The following is a 22,489-nucleotide window of genomic DNA, read 5'->3' on the forward strand; positions in this document are numbered from 1 at the left end:
AAATGTTTTAAATTGCAGATTACTCTAAAGTTATTTTGTAATTTTAGTGTGCGCACTAACACTGTTGATGTTCAATATTTTATTATCTTATAATAAAACGTCTGACAAGCTTCAAAGTTCTTTACAAACACAAATATATCAGCAAAACTGAGAAAAATCTTTCTAAGTCCTAACTTACTCTTTGTTTAAAATTAAAGCAAAAAAAAACCCTTAAAAATCATTTATATATTTTTTATATTATTTGAGAGAGGATTTTTTTGATTAAAGAGTTGTTTTGCTTATTTTAATATTTATTTTATTTACTTATGATTATTTACTGAGGATAGCCTTTTGATTTCGTATTGGCACTATTATATGAATGCGAATTTGGCCATTTATTTTAGCATGTTAGGTATTTCTTAAGGCTTTCATGATAATAATTAGGATCTATCTAAATGAATAAATTACTTTTTAGGTGTTTATAGTGGCAAGTATAGTGAGGACTTTGAAGTTTATCAAAGTTTTCTTGAGAATAAGCTGGGGGAGGAAGAAGAAGATAGTTCCAATGATGAATCAAGTGATAGTGAGGTACCCCTTTAGATTTATGTTATTTGTTGCACTGTATTCTAAAGCGTTTTTGCACATGAAGTGATAATATGGTCTAACTGTCACAATGTAGAGCTTCGCTTTAGTTCAGAAGATCTTGGGTTCAAACCCCAGTGGAGTCATGCCAGATACTATAAAAGTGCGAATCTATCCTTTCTGCTAAGCACTGAGCATGAGAATAGGATTGATATCTTTGGTGGTTGTCTAGTTGGGCGCTTGCTGTGCTTGCACGACTTTCGTAGCTCAAATTGGAGCTTTAAATGGACTAGGACCCCCTTTGTCGGACACTTGTTAATAGCGGTAGCAATAGGAACTGAAGAAGTTATCCTGGCTAAATATTTTCAATAATAATAATAAAAAATTAGTATGTTATGGAAATAAAAAAATGCTCAAATTTCTTTAAAATTAAATGTGAGGATGTTTTATGGAATAAAAAATATTCTAAAATTTTAATGTAATACAAAATTAATCTATTCTATTTTCTTATTTACTTTGTCAGAATGAAGATGAAAGTGAAGCCAGCAGTGAATCAGAAGATGGCTTGGGTGCAAAATTAAATTTAAGTGTTCAAGATGTTAAGGTATTCTCCTGAGTGTTTCAACATTGCTTTAAGGAAAGAAAAAAAGTTTTGAATCAGCCCTGCATTCCATTTATCTCTAAGGAATTGCCTCCGATTTTACGCTGACAATTGTGAAAACGAACGCACAGCCTACAACACAATATTGCAGGTTGTAGTGTGTTTAACTGAATTTAGCTTTTTGCTATTTACAGATGTAGTTCTTTGGTTGATCCCCAGTAGTCGTATGTTTGTCATCAATCTGCAAATCTAAAAAAATATATTATTTTCAGACACTGCGTGCAAGTCTAGAAATGGATTCCAGCATTATGCGAAGCATTGCAAGTGTGAAAGAAGTATGTAGCTCTTTTTACCTTTAACTTTATGTTTTTTCCATTTTCAAAGAAGGAGGATTCAATAAACACTGTTATTTCCAAGTGCTGACAGTGCAATAAACCTTTACATAAACTACTTAAAATTTGGTCAGTTATATGCAGAATAACTATGAACATTCTGGTAACAACATTTTTAATATTACATACCTAAATTTAGGAGGTGTCTGACAGTGACAGCGATGATAATAATGATGATGTTGAAGACAATCAAAACAACAACACAGGCTTTGGTCTTGAGGAAATAGAAGAAGAATTACCTGAATATTTGAATACATCAAATTCAAATTTTGAAAAAGATATATCTGAAGAACTTATAGATATTGAGGACAGTGATCAGGATACAGACAATGATCAACATGGCAGCGAGAGCAATAAAGATGTTGAAGAAAACACCAAAAATGAAGGTGTAACGATTGAAGATAATTTAAAAGATTTTATGTTCAAATCAGGTGAAAAAGGACCAGATGTTCTTGAATTTACTAAAGGTATGCTTTAAATGGAATTTTATTTGTTTACTATTTTCTTATTGATATCTTCATAGATATAACTTTTTAAATAATTTAAATCAATCTACTGTGAAAATGGGAGTAAACATCTTGTTCTCAAAAGTATTTACTTTCACCTAGCTGCTCCAAAAAGTAGACCGGTAACAGCAAGCAGAAAGCGATCAGAAGAAACTTCCTTGCCAAATACTGTGATATCTCAAGATGTGATTGCGGCAATTGCTGAGGAAAATAAAAAGTTAGAAGAGTACAGAAAAGGTTTGCTGAAAAAATAATTATTTATATAGAGATTTTAAATACTTATTAAGAGAAAAACCGTTTGCTACTTAAGACTTCTGTGGTAAATTAACCTTGATTTCTGCAAAAGTTTCTTTTGCACAACATGGTATAAAATATCCTGATTTTTCAGAAGCACATTAAACTTATTCGCGTGGATTACACACTAAAAATAATTCTTTTCCATTTACCTAAATGCATCATTGATACGCAATATCAGCACTGATTGAAAAATGTCATAATACCTAAAAACATGATTTGTCTCTGCCAGAGTTCTTTTCAGGGTTTTATTTTTGGAGGTTTGCCTAATGCAATTGATTTTTTAAGTGCACCATTCGATAGAAAAGCGCAGAAAAATTAACCAAGAAAGTTAATTCCAAAAATTTCGCATTGATTATGGTTTTTAAGTGTTTCTTTTCTTAAAGTATAATCATTTAGTTTAGGAAATCAGCTACATTTTATTTATTTTTAGGCAAAAGAGATACTAAAACTGCTCCAGAATCGAAGGTAAAAACATGTGCTTTTATGTACTAACTAGTTGGTGGCCAATGGAAAAATCCAAGGCTTTAGCCGTTCTTTTTATACCGCATTGTGTGCCTCTCGTTACTTGCGGTACCATTTTGCATGACAGACAGACAGACAGATGTACGAATGATGTAAGAAAGAAATAAGAATGCTTAGGTGAATGTGTAATGCCAGTCTAGAAGACAGAAAAAGTTTAGAATGGCTTAGAAGCAGGCTAGGTATACGTATTATTAGAGATGGTATCCAGATAAGAAAATTGAGTTGGTTGGGAGACGTGGACAGAATAAAAGAAGGATAATTGAGTAAGAAAGTTTAGAGACTTGATAGTCAAAGCCCAGAGATAACCAAGAAGGACTTAGCAAGAGCTAATAAAGACAGGCTTGATGCAGAAGAAATTGAGTTTAGATCCAACACAGTCTAAATCAGATTAAAAGAAGGTCAATAATATCCTCGTCCAACCCATGCTAGCGTGGACAAAGGATGTTAAGCCAAGAATGATGGTGATGATGATAATGATGCATATGCACAAAAGTGTTTATTAATTTCATTTTATTTTTGTAAGCCACTACTGATTCCAATTGCTGCATTGATGGTTTTCGTGGCTTGTTCTCTGATTACAAGTAATAGCGAAAAAATTGCCTTTTAGACCCCATTTCCAACTTTAAAACTTGAAGAACGACCTGACACAGTTGGGAATACAATGTCTAATGATGTTATTAATTCCATAACAGAAAAAGTTCGAAAACTTGGTGGCAGGTATAAATTCTTATATGGTTGATTCAGATCTGTTATTATAGAGTGCAAATATTCTATATAATTCTTCTCTATTGCATCGCTAAATATATCCTAAATTTTGTGATGCCTGTTGATTATCATAAATTAATGATTTAGTATGTTCAGAAGTCTCAAAACAAAACTCATATATATTTTCACTCATATATATATTTTCACTCATATATATTTTTAGACAGCAACGTAAACTTCTGAAAATGCTTGCTGAACTAGAAGCTGCAGAGGAAGAAATTTGTGTAAAGGACTGGGACAGTGAGAAAGACTTGAATAGAAAATTTTTGCAAGTAGAAAAAAATAACAGGAAGTCAAAAGGAGAAGATTCGTCTTTACAGAAAAACAAGGGAATAACAAATGCAGAAGATCTAATGGAAAATATTCCATCCGAGCTAGAGCTAGATACCAGTGTCACCACAAGGTTGTCGGATTTGCAGAAATCTATGTCTGAAGGCAATTTTATCAAAACGTTTTCTAATATGGACTTAGAAACTAAAAGATCATTGGATATAGCTAGAAAACCTACTGGTAAAAAAATTGAAAACATAGAAGTTGTTGTTGAATTTTCTTCAAATTGGGGAAATAAAGATTTTATTGGATTGACAGAGGTATGAATAAAGTACCTTATTGTTAGAGAATATTTGAGGAAGAAATTTTCCTGGATGGAAATAAATCGAAATCGTTGCATGATGATGAAAATTACAGAATATCAGGGTTCTAATTTTTGAGGATGATTTAAAAAGTTTATCAATATTTATCATAAATCAGGTGCATAAAATAAAAGATTAGTTTTAAATAATTTCAAAGAATTGAATTTTACAGCTTACAAGATGCCCTGATATTTTCCAAGAAACACAAAACCACAAATTCTCTTTCCTAAAAATTTTCTTTTTAAAACTCTTCACACAATGAAATAAACTATACCCTTCCTTTTTTATTAACAACATTGAATATTATGCAAGTTAAAAAAAATAGTCAGGTATAAGTTTGACAATGATAAACATTTGTGGCATTTGATGATATTATGTTATTTGTTTGTTGGATTAATCCAAAAGTAGATGATGATAATATTCTTTTTAGAATTAGATTCCAAATACGCTGTTTTTATTTTAGTGCTTTGCTCCGATTAATTAACTTCTTAATATGGAGTTTACATTTAGTGTTCATTTTCTTTAGATTGAATTTATAGACAATAAGAACAAGCCAATTATTATTGATAGCCATGATATTGAAATACAGAACAACAACATTACTCCTGGTAATATAAAAAGTATTGTTGATGGAAAAACTAAGGTATAGATTTTCAGATGTTTATTTATTGTGTCAGACTGTGTAAGGTTGATTGCATGCATATCTTTTATCATGCCTTATTTAAACTACCTTATTGTCCGGAAAACAGTTACCTATAACCTATAACTATATACTATTTCCACAGCAATACATAGTCATTTACTATTTCATGTCCTTGTGATAGCTACCTTAACTTATTTATTCATAATGTGAATAACTGACTCATGGAACAACATCTGATAAACTGTCTAAATTTGTGTTAGTCACTTATTATTGGAGCAAACTTATACGCACAGCGTTACGTTCATAAATTTTCACCCACATTGTTACGTTTTCAATTGGCTTTATTATTTCGTTATTCATAATTATCGTGAATGTAACATAACTAACTGCTCTTTTTTTCCACAAGAATACTAAGGCTTTTTATTAACTACTAACAACAATGGAAGCAAGAATTTTAACCTTTTTTTTAGACAGTAAAGGATCGTCATATGTGGAAATGTGATTACAATGAGAAAGACAACCTTACTATAGCGTTTATGTTACCTCTAAGTAGTCCAGAAAAATTATGTAAAATTGTTGTGTGGAATTACAATAGACATTTGCAGGTAAGATCAGCTATGACAAAAAATATTTTTATGGATTATTTTAAAGAACTGTAGCTCAAAATTTAATGAAGCTAAGATTTATATGAAAGCATTAATCTATCACTGTAAAACTATAAAATTTCGCCAACTTTTACTTTATTTATTAAATATTGTTGTTCTACCTTTATTTTAGCATAGATGTCTTCCCATTAAAATTTTTTAAAATATAAATGTATGAAGCTAAGTTGCCTAGAGCACAGCTTATTTCAACAAGGCTTTGTGTGAAACGATTCTAACTCGAAAGCCATTTCTAAAATAGTACCACAGTGTAAACAAATAGAAAACAGAATTTTATTTCGCACAATTTTTTTTCCTTGGCAACCTGGGAAAACAACTTAGTAAATGGCTTTAAATTTTTTTCTTTAAATTTGTCAGATGCAGGTAATGAATTGGATACTGATCAGTTTTAATGTTATATTGTATGATATTGTATGATGCCCTCTGCAAATGCCCCCATAGTCTCAGTGTTATTCCTTCATGGAATAATCAGCCCTCATAAATCCCACAGATGTGAGAAAAATGGCCACACTGACGTCAGCGACAATTAGCACATTTTGAGAGTTGGGATCCAATTACGTAACTCAAGATACTAAGTGCTAAGTCTGCTTTAAATATTGACAAGCTCAAATTTCATGGATCTAGTATGAAAATGACCTATATATGTACTTGCCAACTTGTCTCACTATATATCGCTTTTTGTAAAAAAGACGGTTTTTTAATATGCTATAGGGACGATAATTTAATTTTAAATCAATGCTCTTCAAAACTCAACATGGTTCAGGGGTTATTACTTGTATTTTTGGAATATTTTGTGAGTGCTAAATTTTTCAATTTCCACTGCAATTTCCACCTCATAACTTCTGTGTTTTTACTGTATTATGTGTTACGTATTTTGCTTTATGTATTAAGTGAAAATACAAGCATAGAGTCATATTCAGTTCTATTTTGTATTTGCTTGAATAACTCGTTAAGATTCTCCTACAATGCTATCGTTGTATTATAAAAGGTAGAAAAACCTTATTAACTCATATTTCTTATACACCTTAGGATCTCAACATTGGTGTGAAGGATTGTCGTATTATAATTGATGGAGAACTGAAATGGGCAGGAGTTATTGACAAGGTAATACTTTCCACCAGAAAAAAAATGGTGTAATTTGATCTTCTAATTTCCTTCTTGCACAAACTTTCAAATTACATCTTCTGATTTTCTAATGTTTGACTTTATTTTATTGTGCTTGTTGCCATTTATTTCAAATTAAAATTCAGGGATGTGGAAATCAAATTTTCGATTACAGCAAAATTATCACCCTCAAAGAAATCGAGGAAGAATTAGCAGATACGGTTACAGATCCAGCAGAAGTTGAGTTGAAACGGCCCGGTACACGGACAATTGATAGTTCTGGGGAAAATTTTAAACATTTACCTGTGGTTGAAATTACCATCAGGTAAATATGTTATTGACCATTTTGTTATTATTTTCAGGCTTCTGTGCACACACTGTCAGAATGCCATGCTATGGTGGAATAAACATTCCCTGTACATGTTAATATATTAACCGTACTGGTTAAATTCGATTGATTACCAATCTTTTTGATTTTCACTTCTGTTTTAGTGAGCATACATCAGATTATGATAAACCGACACCAAAAGTCAGATCAGATCAATTTAAAAAAAACAGTTACCAGGAAAGGTAGATCTATTTGTTCATTAAATTCTTTTTGACTGCCTGTGAAAATATGAAATGCAGAACAATTGTTTGAATTATAGGCCTAAATCAACAAGCAGCAAGCCATTATGGTTGGAAGGTATGTGTTTTTTTGACACCTTGTTTATGTACAGCTACTATTTTTACCTAATCTAATATCAACGGTATATGTCTTAGTTGTAAGGCTATGTTCTATTAAATTTTTATTTTGTGTTTCATAGAAGCAAGTAAACCAAAAGAGAAAGGGAAAAAGGAAGACTCAGACTTTGTTATTGACGATAGTCTTCGGCCACGTTCACGACCATCGAGTGGTCGAAGAAGTCAACAAGGTAATGACTCTCTTGATGAAATTTCAAAACCGAACAGACCCACAAGTGGAAGGAGGAGTGAAGTCTCCACACCGGATAAAATGGAAGAAATGGAGAAGAAAGAATTAGACGATCTGTTTGATTTGAATGTAAAACCTAAAAGTGGACGAAGAGGGGTGTTTTCTCCTGATCACAAGCATAAAAGTACATCTAAAAAACCCGTAAGCCAATTTTTTTTTGTACTTTAGGAAAGAAATTTCCACAATCTTTTGTAGATGATAATAAGATTAAATAAGATTAAATTCAAGCAAAAACTAAAAAATATGTGTTGCAGGAAATTCAATTTACACTATTTTATTTAAATTTCCACCTATTGCTTTTTTATGTTCCTATATGCCTCAATGCACTTTTATATGAAAACTAGTCAATACCCTGTGGAAAATTCCATAGGGGATCTTACATTGGGAAATTATTTCCTACATCACTATGCATCCTTGCCCACCTGTTAAAATAAAGTAATTAAATTTACTTAGACGAGAGCTTTTACTATGATTATAAGGTGCGATTGTAATAGCTTCCAATTACAAAACACCCGGTTTTTATAATGACTCACAAACAGATTGCGATTATAATATAGCGTAGTCGTTAGCCTGTGGAAATTCCACGAAATTTCCCACATCGCAGCAAAGTCTATAAAAACATGTCACATTTGTTATTTTTTCTGCTTAAAGATTTGTGTTTGGTATAACATGACCCAGTTTTAGCCAGCAGACAGAGAACAGCTATTGTTATAGAGGTAACCTAGTGAGGCATTACGCTTGATCCCATGCGTAAAATTTAATTCCTATGAGATGTATACTTTTGTAAAACAATATTCCTCCAGCTCTATTGATACAGTTTTACATGTGTCATCATACATGTAAAACTATATCACCATATTCTTTATTCCTATTGTATAAACACTGGAATTGCACATGCTTTAATTATCACGAGAATTGCCAACTAAAATATAATTTATTTTTTATAGTTTTCTCCGCCACCGCAGACAGGCCGGCAATCACCTGTATTGATTGACATGCCTTCCAAGATAGATGAAGAAATAAAAACAAATCGTAAAAAATTTAAAGAACTAATGGATGTCAATTTAGAACAATCATTACAATCAATCGATAACTTCAAATTTCATCATCTTGGACGTCTAACAGCCAACTTAGATGATGGTGAGTCATAGTCTTTAAGGCTACGATAATGAGCTGCTTGAAATTGAGAGCATCTTTAAAACTGGAGAAAAGTCACTAAATGTATGAAATCTTTTAATTTGGCATGCATAGCATTTTAACATCAATACAGGTAGGATGTTAAAGATGCAATATCTAGAACAAAAATATATTCTATAAAAGATTTCACCATTGACATCAATTTTGACATCAAGTGTCAAAAAAAATTTACTTTATCCATAATATTCATAGTAATAGAGTTTTTATTTTTAATTTAGATGATGACGACTTTGGAAGCTTAGTTGAACCAATGAAAGAAAAGGATCGAATAGATATGCAGGAAAAATCCATTGAAAAAGTTGATGTTAAAAATGAAGTGATTCAAGACAGGTGCTATTCATTGTTTTTGCATGGAGAACAATTTTCTAAGCTTTTTATGAGTTACTTAGGCGTAAGCTTCGTGCTCGAGGTTATGGAAAATATTAAATACATCTTCAGCAAAGTTTAATTGGTCATCCGGAATTATTCAGTGAAGCTTGAGATATTTGAAGACATGCAGCAGAATTTAATATCAAAAAAGATTCTTGTTTTGTCTTGAACACACTGCATGTTCTTGCTTATTAATAATGATAGGACAATGTTATTAAAAAATCATAAAAAATGAAACCTACTGTCAGGTAATCTTAGATGTCCGATATCAGACATTCAAAATTATTTATTTGGTATTATAAATGTATGATAATAATTGTAATTTTCCTTTTTCGTAAAACCCTTCCAATTGACTGATTTATCTTGCAAATATTAGCAGTGATGTACTGTTCGAGTTACCTATCCTACCTCGTGGTAAAGAGCTTATCATAAATATAAAGACAACTTGGGGTGATCGTCATTATGTTGGACTGAATGGAATTGAAGTGTTTTGTAGCTCTGGTCATCTGTTACCAATAAAAAATGTATGTAAATTGACGATTCTATCACTCGTTGCATAGAAGGGATGTTGGTTATTCGTTGTAAATTAAAAAGAAATGCGACTATTTTCTAACAATATTAGCATTTTTGTGTCAATGTTACTTGATGTCTCGTAATACCTTATTTAAGAATGTTCATCATATTCTTAGATCCGAGCTAATCCATCTGACATCAATATCTTACCAGAATATGAAGGTGATCCAAGAATAGTGACAAATCTCATTGATGGTTGTTATCTGACAAGGTGACATATATTCGTTTATTTCTCAAATAAAAATCATTTGATTTGATTCACCAGATCATTATTTCACTTTTTTATTTTTTAAGAGATGACATGCATTTGTGGTTGACTCCATTCATCGCTGGGGGTGATCATCTTGTAGAATTGCAATTTGAAGAAGAAGCAGAAGTAGCTATGATAAGGATTTGGGTGCGTGATATGCCTCCTCTCATTCATTTTTAGTTATCCAGATTATTATGCAAACCAGCAATTGTTTTGCAACATCTAACTTATGACGTCAAAATTTCACAAAATAAAAAACTTTAATATTTTAGAAACCAAGAAATACTTCTTGATTAATCCATTTTTTCATAAGAGCTTGTGCATTTTTGTTATCTTTTATGTTCAAGTTATTGCCAGCACGTTATGATGTTTTCCCTTTTTTTATCAGAATTACAATAAATCTCGCATCCATTCTACAAGAGGAGCTCGTTTTGTAGAGATGGCATTGGATGGCAGATTAATATTCATAGGAGAAATAGCCAGGTATAGATTACAATGTGTTTCTGAAATACTGCACAGAAGAATTTTCTTGCATAAAATGGTCATTTAATGGTGGATTAAATCTTAAATAGTTAAGATTAACTGGATTAAAATTTTATTAAGATGTTATTATTATTATTTGCTAATCTCATAATTTTATTACTTAGAGCAAGCGGTGTGTTATCTAGCGAAGATCCTTATGGTGATGTAAGTTTTGTTATATTGATGTTATTTAACGTGAAACTTGTCAGTTGGTGTAATCACTTCATGTGAAATCTTTCATGCAAGAAAATAAATAAATAAATAAATTAAACGAACAAAAACGTTTTGTTAAACAGGCTATGCACGATCCATTTTGTAACCATTTTATATTTTTTTGGTTTAATTTGAAGAATTTCAAATGTTAAATCCTTTTGATTTGTTAAAACAAACGTCGACCAGAGTTTTGTTAACATAGATGAAATTTTATGTCAATCTGTCAATTTTGGAAAAAGGATTGATTGGTGTGTTCTTTTACTAGACCATACTTTTCACAATGGATGAAGATATATTAGAACTGGTGGCATTAAATGATTTTACCTATGAAGTGGATGTAGAAGATGATGAATCACTCTTAGCAACTTCTGGTGATTTTAGTCAACGCCCAACAACTGCTGATAAAGCAGAGGTTTGTTTGTTTTCTTTTGTGCTGGTGTGTTGTGTTGCTTGCTTGTTTGATCTTGGCGGTTTATTCCGAATTATTACAAACAAAGGGAAATAATCAAAAATCACATTTACCATAAAATGACAAAGTATGTCCTTGACTCTGATACTTAACATTGCTGCTAAAGAAAGTCTTGCATTGAGTCCTGGAAACTATTAACATCTTGGCATTTTTATTTTTTCTGCTGTTTTCTGTTACCAGGAATATTCTATATTTGCTAGTAAAATTGCTTGGCTTTTAGGTTCCATTAGAAAGACCTTTTACTTGTCCGAAATCAAGAGAAGGGTCACGGGAAAGTGCAAGAGAAGCAACAAAACTTAAAGAGGGTTAGTTGTTGATACATATAAGTTACAATCTGTCGTAAAGTGCATTTTTGTTTAAAAACAGCTTACGATTTAAAAGGAACAGGATATAAACAACTCGCTCAACATATGATTTTACTTGTTTTTTAGATCATGTTGTTGTTCCTGAATCAGATTTTATGCATTGTACAGGTGAGTGGCTTAAAAGATGCGGGGTTATTAAATCAAAGGCGATTAATTTTTCCAAAGTTGGAATATCCAGTTAGTGTCACTTTCACCATAAAAAACAGCAAGTTTTAAAAAGTCATGGGATTACCTTAATGGAATAAATTTTTACGAAAATAAAATTTTGCGATTTAGCATTTGGTTCTGTTGCCATTCCCAAAAATAAATTCTTGCGAATTTTGGTAAATCTGTTATTCGTGAAATTAAATTCTCGCAAAATTCAATTTTTTCAAGTTCTTTGGCAGAAATAATTTTTTTTTTTTCGTTGACATCGTGCCAGCTGTAGAAGTGGAAGAGTCCTTCAGTAACTTCCTATCTACAATCGTGGACCAAAATATTCAGACTAAGGCACTTTTTTACTCCTTATCCAAATATGGACAAATATGGACAAAATAGTAAATACTCTGCAGCCGGCAGGCTGCAAAGTCGCTACTTTTGCACACAGGCAGGCCAGGCAGAGAGTGTTGAAAAGTTGCTAGTCACATTCTTTAGCACGTCCGCACACCGACATAATTCACGTCGGGGACCACGAAGGCCCCGAAATTTGTGATTAATGGCCTTGCTGACGTCAGCAACAAATAGCACATTTTAAGAATTTCGTGTTTACCAAATAACCTAAGTCCACTCTGAACTTTGACAAGTTCAAGATGTGTGAATATAATATAGAATGAGCCTACGCAATTACTTGTGGTGGCGAACTTCGAAATTCGGTGTCTTGTCCCAACATATTGTGACCACGATTGTAGGTGCTAAAAGCCTTTGCCACGTCAACAATAAAGATGACGATTCCTTTAATGAATGTGATTGGTACGTACAATTTGATGTTAATGAAGATACGAAATTCCTTTCAACTTTTTGGTGAATAGTTGTATACTCATGATAAAATAAAAACATTAAAATTGCAAATTATGTAATAGTATTTGGCCATTCCAGAGAATAAATTGTCACAGAATTTATTGAAACTATCTATTCAAAATTAAATTGTCGCGTTCTCTGAAAAATTTCTAAAAAACTTTGATATGCGAAATTACAAAATTAAATTCCTACGAAAGTTATTCGTTTAAGATATGATGCAAAAACACAAATTTGAACCAATCTGTTTCGTGCAATAAAAATGAAACTTTTACAACTTTTAATTGAAAATTGTATAAAAAATAAAAAATTTGTTATAAACTGCTATTTAAACTGTTATATGCGACGTAAATGTTAAAAAAAACATAGATATGGTAAAAAAATAAAGCATACGAAATTAAAGATGAAACGGAATTATTTTTTCAGCCTAATATAAAATGAAGGAAAAAGCGCAGTTGCGATATATGTTGTAATTACACTTTCTTTTTGAAATTGTTTATAAAAGACTATCTGTTTACATGGTACTAAATCATTGTATTGTTCGTCATATTAGCTTTGTCTTTTTTGTTTTAGTATTGACAATTTTCTTCAGTGCCACTTGGGGTGACCAAAATTACTTAGGCCTAACAGGTCTTGAACTACTTGGTGAAACATTTGAGAATATCCGTCTAAGTATGGACATGTTGCAGGTAAGAAGAAGGCATGTGTAATGCGCGATAAGTTTTATTAGAATATCCAAAACCCTAATTTCTGGGAACATGAACTTTACCCCATCTTGTGGATGTTTATTTAGCTCTCAGAGCAGGTTAAATCTTGTATGAGACATTAACTATTATTAAACCAAATAGGCGTCCACCATGGCAAATACTGCTTTTGTTGTTGGCGTTTGCTGTGGCACCAGAAACTTGAAAATTCACAGCTCTACATTTCCGGAAAATGCATTAAAATTCAATGAACTCGGGTAACAGAATGGTCCAAAGGAACGAGGAAGCCATTTTAATACCTTTTTCTGTTATCTTTTAAAAACAGCTTTTTAAAAAAAGTATAGGAGAGCACTCTTGAAATTCAGGTTGGAGATATTCGTGTTTTTATATGAAGCAACGCTATATTTTTTTTGTGTAGCCCACGAACCCAGGCTAAAATAATGTCAGAACTTCTCAGGTCCAAATATTTTTATGATGATTATTGTTTTGATTTTGTAGAAAAAATATTTACCAAGAAATTAAAGTTTAAGTTTGAAATTATCATCATTGGTATCAACAGTAACGTAATTTTTACTAAGATTGATTTCACGAACCGTAAAGAAATTCTAATTAAATACTATACGCTAATCATTTTACAAATGAATACTTGTGTTAATGATAAGCTCTTTACTGTTTTGATCAACGATTCGCGAAAATAAATTCCCCTTTATTGAAGTCTATTGTCTTTTAATGTCTAATTTTGATTTGATTCCTTTAATTCGCATGAATCTCTGTTTATAATTTATTTATTTATATCTAGGCCAGTCCTAATGATTTGAACGATCTTGATGAGTATGATGATGATGATAGAACATTAGACAAGTAAGATTATCCTTCATATCCTTCCTGTTAAAATAGTCACATGACTACTATGAACTAAAATTTTTACCATATGTTCATTATGTGACCACACTGGAATCCTCTTACCATTTAAACTACCTTTTACGTACTAATTTTTCAACATTTATGCAGAAAATTAATACGCGCGAAACACTTTCGCTGCGTGAAAATTAGTATGTGCGGAAATTAGTACGAAGAAGTTAATTTAATGACAAAAATTTTGATTTGTCGATTCTTTGAATGTTTCGTTCATCTTAATCTGTTGTACTTTAGAATCTTTTTTAAAAATTTTTGTTTGTTGCGTAAATGGTTTATTCGCGAAAATAATATCTTTGAAAATATCTGAATTCGATGAATTCGATCATTAAAAGTTATCCTAAACGACGGTATCATTTTTTATATATATTTTTAGAATTATTAATGGTGTAAATGTGACCATGTCTGATGAGAATATGTGGATGATTCCTTTCAATGAAGACGGGACTCACTTACTAAAAATCACGTTTGTTGAGCCGACTGTTGTTACTGGGTTGAGAGTATGGAATTATAACAAATCATTAGAAGATACCTTCCGAGGAGTAAGTTAAGTTTAGTTGGAAATGTTTGAGGATTAAAACTCTAAAATCATGCAGAGTCGAGAGAAAGCTCTGTCATGCTATTTTTTTGAATCTTGTGTTCGCATTAATATAAAAATCTCCCGTACGCACTATAGGTCGAAGTCAAGCGAAATAAAGTTCTTAGCAATACCAATAACTTCTTGAGGGCATGGCTTGCTCTTGGGATATTTTGACAAATTAACCAACAAGTCTGAATGTTTAACGAAAATTTTAATGTCATTTGAAGAATTTGTAACATTCTAAAACATTTTATTACAGGCTAAAGTAATACACGTTTATATGGATGATTTTGAAGTTTCTCCAGAGGAAGGATACCTTCTCAGAAAAGGTAAGTGGTATATCTTTTTTAAAAAACTAAGCTGCACTTTGTACAAACTGAAACCACAGTTTCTTGAAATTGTTTATCCACTGGTTTCTGCTGACATCAGCAATAGTTAGGTTTTTGGTTCTAATTTAATTCGCTCTGGTCATTGGACCAGTTATGTCGTATGTGTATAATTCATGAAGCGCCTTTTTTTAACTGTTTGTGGTTAACTTTTTTTAAATTTTGCTTGTCTTTAAAAATATTTTGTCGCCGATTGCCAACATAATTAACTGTGACCCTACAATTACGCCGAAAGATTTTCTTATGTTAAATAATTTTAGCAAAGAATAGTTTTGCAAATGTCGCGATTTTCATCCATATTTGCATGTGCAAATATGGATGAAAATTGCAAGTTTATTTTAGCAGAAATACTTAGAAAAGTCAATTCGGAAAAAAATAACAAGAGTAGTGAAGTGACTTATTTTTTAAAATTAATTTTTGCTGAATTTTTTTAAATATAAGACTTTTTTACTTCTTATATTCAATCATTTTCTAGCCTATCATCAAGTTTAAAGTCTACCTTATCTAAATAAATAGGTCTGCAATAAAATAAAATCGTGAAATTACAAGTAATATACTTGTAGTTTCGCAAAAATAATTGTAGAAACGACTTACCTGCAAAAAATAATCTGTGAAATGCAGTGAAACAAATTTTGGAAAATCCGAGCAATTTTTTATTTTAGCACACCCTATAAACCCTGTTTAAAACCTGTATTTAAATAAGGAGTCCAAAGAACCCTAAAATTTATAATAAATTTAAAAAAAAAAATTGTAATGCCAGTTTGGCAAACCAATTGAAATGACTATTAAATTTTTTATTTCCACCAATTCTTTGATTTAAAACAGGCTTTTGCAATAAGTATTGTAAATCTATTGTTTTTATATTTACAAAACAATATATTTAGTTTCATTATAATTGTTTTTTATGTTCTTTTCAAGAATAAGACCCTGAAATTCAAGATCCTGAAAAACCAAACAAAAACAGCAATTCAATTGTTCAGCAATTCAATAAGTTCGCCAGACACCCTGGACCTTTTTTTTAAAAAAGCATTAAAATCTTTCCTTTCTTATTGAATGCTGACTTTGATGATTAGAATGTAGTGTTCTAAGTATTAGATCGATTATATTTATCCCATCACTTTTGAACCGTCATAATATAATGTTACAGTTAGAATCGGCTGTTAGTCAACTGGTCCGTAGACTATCCTTGAAAATTGCTAATACAAACTGGAATTTTTAGTTGATATATATGAAAAATTCTTGGAAAGTAATGGAATTTTGATTTCGAAATTTGCTGGTTAACCTGTTGTTGGTGCACAAGCACCTTTTACGTGTTACCACTTGTTTGGGGAAATATTTAAGATAGAATATTTAAAAAATTTAAAATAAAGTACTCATCTTTCATAAGAAAACAGTCCAATCGCAAACATTTGTTTTTCATTTTCTGATTGACAGCTACTATGAAATGACAAAATTAACGTAAGAGGTTCTCTAAAAATATTAAAATTTGCAAAAATAAATCCACACGGTTTTTTTAAGACTAAATGCACTCAAAATTTCTTCTGAAGGTGTATTTGAATCACTGGAAATACCGAGTGTGTAAGCCATAATCGCTTGACCTTTTGTGTCGATCTCCTTTTTTATTTCCTAATAAGCTGTTATATATGCACACCTGAACTTTTTCGTATAATAACCTACTTAAAAGGGAAAACTGTTTTTATCTTGTAGGTCCTGGTCATTGTCACTTTGATTTTGCACAGGATGTACTATTCAATATTCCAGACGGATTGTGTGAACATGAAGATGATTCTAAGTAAGAATGATGGTTGCTTTGTTGCTAATTTTTTTTAAAAAAAACTGTAGCTTTTGTTAAAATGTATTCTACCATCCTTCCTCTATCTATATGGTTAGTTATTCTAGTGCAATTACATTTTTTTTTAAAAGCATAAAGCTTATATGCTTAGATTCTTAAAAAACATAAGTATGTTTCTAACTCGTTTTCGCTAACAAACAGCTAAAGAGAGCGAGGAAAATAGTTCGACTTAACGAATGTTCGAGTTAAACGAAGCTCGTGTTAAGTCAAATTTGGTCTAAAATGAGATTTTAGTTCTAGATAAAGTGATTTTTTCAAGAGGTGGGGTAACAATTACCGGGAAAAGGTGCAATCTTGGAGGTGAATAAGGCCTGCAAGTCCCTTTTAAAGTGAATTGTTTCCTTGACAGACAACATATCTTTATAACATCAGGAGTTAATAAAAACTAAAATTCAAATCTGACAATCATGTGGTCTTTGATTTCCTTTTCTCGATTAAAAAGTTTGAGTTATCCGAATAAATTTGCTTCAGGGGTACGAAAAATGGGTCCAGTTGTTCGAGTTATCCGAGGCTTAAGTTAGCAGGCGTTTTTTATAAGATAGTCTTAACCGGGAGGTAACTGTATGTACAAAAACGGAACCTGTAACCAGAGCAACAAATATAATTAAAAAAAGTAGAGTAATAACAAAGTGGCTTTTTCTTCCCAGCGAGGAAGACTATTGCAGTGTTTGCAGCTAAGTTATTGCAGTGTTCATATCAAAAACAATATCAGACTATCAAATTTAGTTTTAAACTTAAGCATACTTTAAGAATAATTTCAGGTTAAAATCTGAGACATATTCAGCTTAGTTCAATTACTGGCGTACTTTTTAAATTACAGAATATGCACCACGTCGGTTAACAACCTAATTAATTTTCTATATTTAGACATGGTAAAATAAATCTGCACCAAATTGTCAACGAATATGAAACGTTGATGATGCCCAGTGGGTGTATCTTTTTTAAAAAATTTGTGCGTCACTACCGGTGGTTTGAAATCTGTAACAACTAGTCTGTAGTACTAATATATTAATCCATTGAAACCTTTGTTAGTATCCGCTGTATGTTTGTTAAGGTTTTATGTAAGCCTAACAAAGACATTAACGTTGGTTAATGGAGGCGATGAAGTTTTCGTTAGGGTTTAGACCATCCAGCTTTGTGAGATTGGATATTGTTGGATAACTATGTATTAAGTTTGGAACACTGAAGTAGGTTTAACGATTTCTGGATGTTTTGTTTTGCCCATTAATATGTATCTACTTTAGAGGGGATAAAAGATTGCCCAACCGTGAATTTCTTTAAATAACTGTAAATTAATTAATTTGCAATGTTTTATTCCTTTACACATACATACATAGAAATTATAAGGGGAATAATGTAAAACATTAACATTTATTAGATATTTTACCTGAACAAATTCGCAACAAAAGTATAATGTGTTTGCATCATTTTTCTTTCGTATTTGCAGATAGAAAATATTTTCCGCATGGATTTTTTTTCGCAGTTTAAGGATTCTATAACCACTAGGTTACGCGCCACCATACGTACGTGTGTACTTGCACCAATTATTTTTACTTAACAATATCTATTAGTTGTTTTCCAGTTCAAGTTATTTTCATCATGGAGTGATCCTTATTATGTTGGTTTAAATGGTATCGAAGTTTACGACAAATATGGAAAGAAGATCGAATTATCTGATAATAGTATCCATTTCATGTTCTTTTTATCAATTTATTGGTTTTCTTTATATGCGGTTTGAAGTTGCGCTAATTATACGAATTTAGGACATCATCAATTAGCTTTACTAAAGCATAATTACAATAACTAGATACTAAAATTCATATAAAACGTTCATAACGTCTATTTAAATAGTTAAATACATATATAACACTATATGCCTTATTAAAACTAGCAAATTTAAACCAGAGCTAATTCATGATGTCATGCATAATTAGTTTAAGTTGCATGTCCAAAATCTTAAGAACTGATCAAAATGATTTGATCAGTTCTTAAGATCAGTTCAAAATGAACTGATCATTTTCAGAGAAATGAACTTGTTTTTTTAAAGGGAGGTGAAGCTTTAAGAGTCATAAGTGAGGCTGAAGTATTGTTATTCTCCATAGTTAGGTTTTTAATGTCTGCATAACACTATTTACAAATTTTGATGTTACCATCTTTTATTTTCTAATTTAAAAAAGTTACTCTGTTCGTACAACTTTAAAAAAAGAAAATGAAACTTTTGCGTTCTAATTTTACAGAAAACGTTTTGCGTTTTTGTGGCAAAAAACTTTCGCTGTTCCGCAAAATATTCTATCTAATTCACAAATTTCGTGAATTGTGTGATATGGCAGTGAAATTCTCAGCGGTAATTTATATTGGAATATTTTGCGGGAATATGTTTTTTAAATTTTTCGAAAACTGCAAAAGTTTCTTCCGCAAACACTTTCTTCCTTTGAAGTAACCACGTTCTATTAATTGTTCATTTTCAAAAAAAATTTTACGCCTCCACTCTACGCCCAAATACTGCGCCCTAACGTAACTTCTCTTATCAACATATGGTCATTCTTAACTCGACCTTAGACATCACAGCATTCCCTCACAGTGTGAATGTATTGGAAGGCGTAGAAGACGATGTAAGAACGCCAGATAAACTGATCGATGGTGTGAATGATACACACGATGGTAGACATATGTGGTTAGCTCCTATCTATCCTGGAAAGGTGTGATTTCTTGTTGTTTTTGTACTTTTTTTACCCGATAGAACGTTTTTGGGTTCATAGTTTTTAACACGTGACATTTTTGGTCTATGCTTTTTTATTAAGTAACAATTCAGTTCCCATACTTTTTAACTGGTTTTAATTTTACTCCCATACTTTTTAAATCGTGAGAATTCGGTCCGAACACTTTTTTAACAGGTGATAATTTTAGTTACCATACTTTTCAAATAAGGCTCGCATGCTTTAAACAAGTGACAATTGCACACTTTTCAACTAATTACAATTTCGATCCAATGTTTTTCAACGGGTGCCAATTTACTTCTATTACTTATTGACAGGTAACAATTTAGTTTCGATACCTTTTAACCGTCTACAATTAGTCCCCATACTTTTCAAATCGTGATAGTTTCGCTCCAATACCTTTTTAAAAGGTGTCAATTTGGTTTTTAATCTTTTGATGAAGTCACAAGTTAGCTCCTGTATTTTATAATTAATTACAATTTATTTTATGTTTTCTAGCCGAATATCATTTATCTTGTTTTTGACGAACCTGTCTCCATCTCCATGATCAAACTGTGGAATTATAGCAAAACACCTGCAAGAGGAGTCCGTCAGTTTGGTGTAAGTGCGTAAAGGTCGTATAATTACTTTAGTAATTAAAGGGCTACAACCAATAAGGATGGTAATGACTACAACCATTAAGGCTGGTAATGACTACAACCATTAAGGCTGGGAATGACTACAACCATTAAGGCTGGGAATGACTACAACCATTAAGGCTGGGAATGACTAGAGAAAGAAAAATTAAGAATGATGCAAAAAGGACGAAATTTTAATAACACGTTCTTCTTTCCTGAAATATAAAGAACATTAAAAAATAGGGGAAATGCCTCTGTGGCAAACATTTTTGTAGAATTAACTGATGCGAAACTAAGATTTTACATCGCAAATATTGGCAGTGTACTGTAAAATAAAAAAATAAAAATATATAAGAACAACAAATAAGGACAATTTTGCATTAATTATGTAAGAAAAAATTAACCTTAAGCGGTAACCAAATCTCTTGGTTCTTATAGAGAGGTAATATTAAAGCCGTTGAAGTCAATGAATAGTTCATGTAATTCATGATAATGAGAACTTGAAAAAGTTGCTAACAAATTGCTCGAACACTGTAAGGGAAGAAATTTTCGATGAAGAAATTTATGAAATTTAGATACCACATTTTGTTTGTCTCGCTACTGTGGTATCATATTGCACAGAGACAGACGGACAACGGCTATTATTTTTTCAAGAAGGCATTGAAATAGCGTGTAAAGTTACTATATAATACAAACAATGATACAAAACCACATGATTTTTGGTCAACTCACAGAATTTGTTACGTGATGCAAGGGAATTTTTTAAAAATTTTCGCGGAGCCTAACTTTTTTGGCAAAAAATATCTCATTCGAAAGTTATTACAAAGTTCCTCATGTCTAACCTCTTTTAAAACGTTTTTTTGAATCCCTTCCAAAAAGGAATGACGTCTTGAAGATGTTTTACCCATGTGCGAGTGAATATTTATTGATAAACCTTGGAGTAAAAAAACTTTTTTTCTTACTAAGAGCGATCTGGTTGAATATATTCACGTACAATAGGCCATGAAGTTACCCTTAGAAAATGAATTTTTGCGGAAACTGTTTTATGAGAATGAGTGGCCAAAATAGACTTTTTTTTAATGGGCATGTTTTTGTGATTGAAAGCTATCTAGAAGAAAGTACGGAATGAATGTTTGGAATACTTTTCTATGAAATATTACTAATTTTTTATATTTCCCTTATGAGATGGTAATACGAAAGTGTTTATCATAACAATCATTGTATGGAAGCTTAGTCAGACTAGTTTTTCAAAGCGTCTACAAAAAAATCAAGTCTTTTTACAAATCCAAAGCTTTTAAAGACTATTTAACTTCGCCTAGTTTTGCGAAACTTATATTTGCGATTAATTAACTTTGTCTACTTTTGCGGAACTTATATTTGCGATTAATTAACTTTGTCTACTTTTGCGGAACTTAAATTTGCGATTAATCAACTTCGCCTACCTTTGGAACTTAAATTTTCGATTAATCAACTTCGCCTCCTTTTGGTCTTAAGGGTGCATTTTTACGAAACTGAATTTTGCGAATATGGTTTAGATCGCAAAATTTCTGCAAAAACTCTAGTAGAAGATTTTGAATTAGATAGGCATGCTGGTGTTTTCGTTAAATTTTTAGGCGAAATAATTTTAGTACTACAAAGACTAAAAAAGGTCTCTGTGGGTTGTAGGTTTAGTTTTGACGGCTTTTCTGTGAAACTTTATTAAAAAAGAGAGTATGTTGGGTAAATAAATAAAAAAATGTTGATTTTTTTGTTTTATTTTTACTTACTTTTTTACTATATATTTACGTTTTTATTCCTTATAACTTTAATGGTGAATATTTTTAACGACATGACTGTTTTAAAAGGAAAATTTCCGCCATGTGTGGATTATTTTATAGTTAAATGTTTTATTTTTAGCTCCTGGTTGACGACCTACTTGTATATAGCGGTGTTCTTCCACAGTGCGCCATATATGCGCGTGCTATCATACCAGGAATTGAACTCCCAATTGTCCATCATACCATATTGTTTACTGATGCAGAAGACATTGCATTAAAAGAGAGGCATCATCTTTTAAGGTACGTCTAACTGAACTGGTTGGTTCTTTGTGTTTGCGTCCAATGTAATGTA

General features: G+C 31.5%; 1 protein-coding gene across 2 annotated transcripts in view; it reads left to right on the forward strand.

Moving 5' to 3' along the window:
* LOC130648378 (protein KATNIP homolog) overlaps positions 1-22,489 on the forward strand; it is a 46,036-nt gene that overhangs the window by 16,793 nt on the left and 6,754 nt on the right. The window contains exons 7-41 of one of the 2 annotated variants that reach the window (XM_057454420.1): positions 455-567; positions 1,085-1,165; positions 1,435-1,497; positions 1,694-2,021; positions 2,163-2,297; positions 2,788-2,822; positions 3,487-3,596; positions 3,808-4,234; positions 4,803-4,919; positions 5,390-5,524; positions 6,611-6,685; positions 6,832-7,010; positions 7,178-7,255; positions 7,333-7,370; positions 7,492-7,799; positions 8,606-8,798; positions 9,074-9,185; positions 9,601-9,748; positions 9,914-10,008; positions 10,092-10,194; positions 10,436-10,530; positions 10,695-10,734; positions 11,048-11,194; positions 11,472-11,556; positions 11,683-11,724; positions 13,183-13,298; positions 14,113-14,174; positions 14,605-14,770; positions 15,068-15,137; positions 16,902-16,986; positions 17,914-17,978; positions 18,618-18,728; positions 19,606-19,745; positions 20,262-20,363; positions 22,277-22,437. In XM_057454420.1, the coding sequence (XP_057310403.1) occupies positions 455-567; positions 1,085-1,165; positions 1,435-1,497; positions 1,694-2,021; positions 2,163-2,297; positions 2,788-2,822; positions 3,487-3,596; positions 3,808-4,234; positions 4,803-4,919; positions 5,390-5,524; positions 6,611-6,685; positions 6,832-7,010; positions 7,178-7,255; positions 7,333-7,370; positions 7,492-7,799; positions 8,606-8,798; positions 9,074-9,185; positions 9,601-9,748; positions 9,914-10,008; positions 10,092-10,194; positions 10,436-10,530; positions 10,695-10,734; positions 11,048-11,194; positions 11,472-11,556; positions 11,683-11,724; positions 13,183-13,298; positions 14,113-14,174; positions 14,605-14,770; positions 15,068-15,137; positions 16,902-16,986; positions 17,914-17,978; positions 18,618-18,728; positions 19,606-19,745; positions 20,262-20,363; positions 22,277-22,437 (4,360 nt within the window). The remainder of the gene's footprint in view (positions 1-454; positions 568-1,084; positions 1,166-1,434; positions 1,498-1,693; positions 2,022-2,162; positions 2,298-2,787; positions 2,823-3,486; positions 3,597-3,807; positions 4,235-4,802; positions 4,920-5,389; positions 5,525-6,610; positions 6,686-6,831; positions 7,011-7,177; positions 7,256-7,332; positions 7,371-7,491; positions 7,800-8,605; positions 8,799-9,073; positions 9,186-9,600; positions 9,749-9,913; positions 10,009-10,091; positions 10,195-10,435; positions 10,531-10,694; positions 10,735-11,047; positions 11,195-11,471; positions 11,557-11,682; positions 11,725-13,182; positions 13,299-14,112; positions 14,175-14,604; positions 14,771-15,067; positions 15,138-16,901; positions 16,987-17,913; positions 17,979-18,617; positions 18,729-19,605; positions 19,746-20,261; positions 20,364-22,276; positions 22,438-22,489) is intronic. The other variant, XM_057454421.1, reaches the window with a different exon arrangement.

This window comes from Hydractinia symbiolongicarpus, chromosome 7 (genome assembly GCF_029227915.1).
Source record: "Hydractinia symbiolongicarpus strain clone_291-10 chromosome 7, HSymV2.1, whole genome shotgun sequence".
Classification (NCBI taxonomy): Eukaryota; Metazoa; Cnidaria; class Hydrozoa; order Anthoathecata; family Hydractiniidae; genus Hydractinia; species Hydractinia symbiolongicarpus.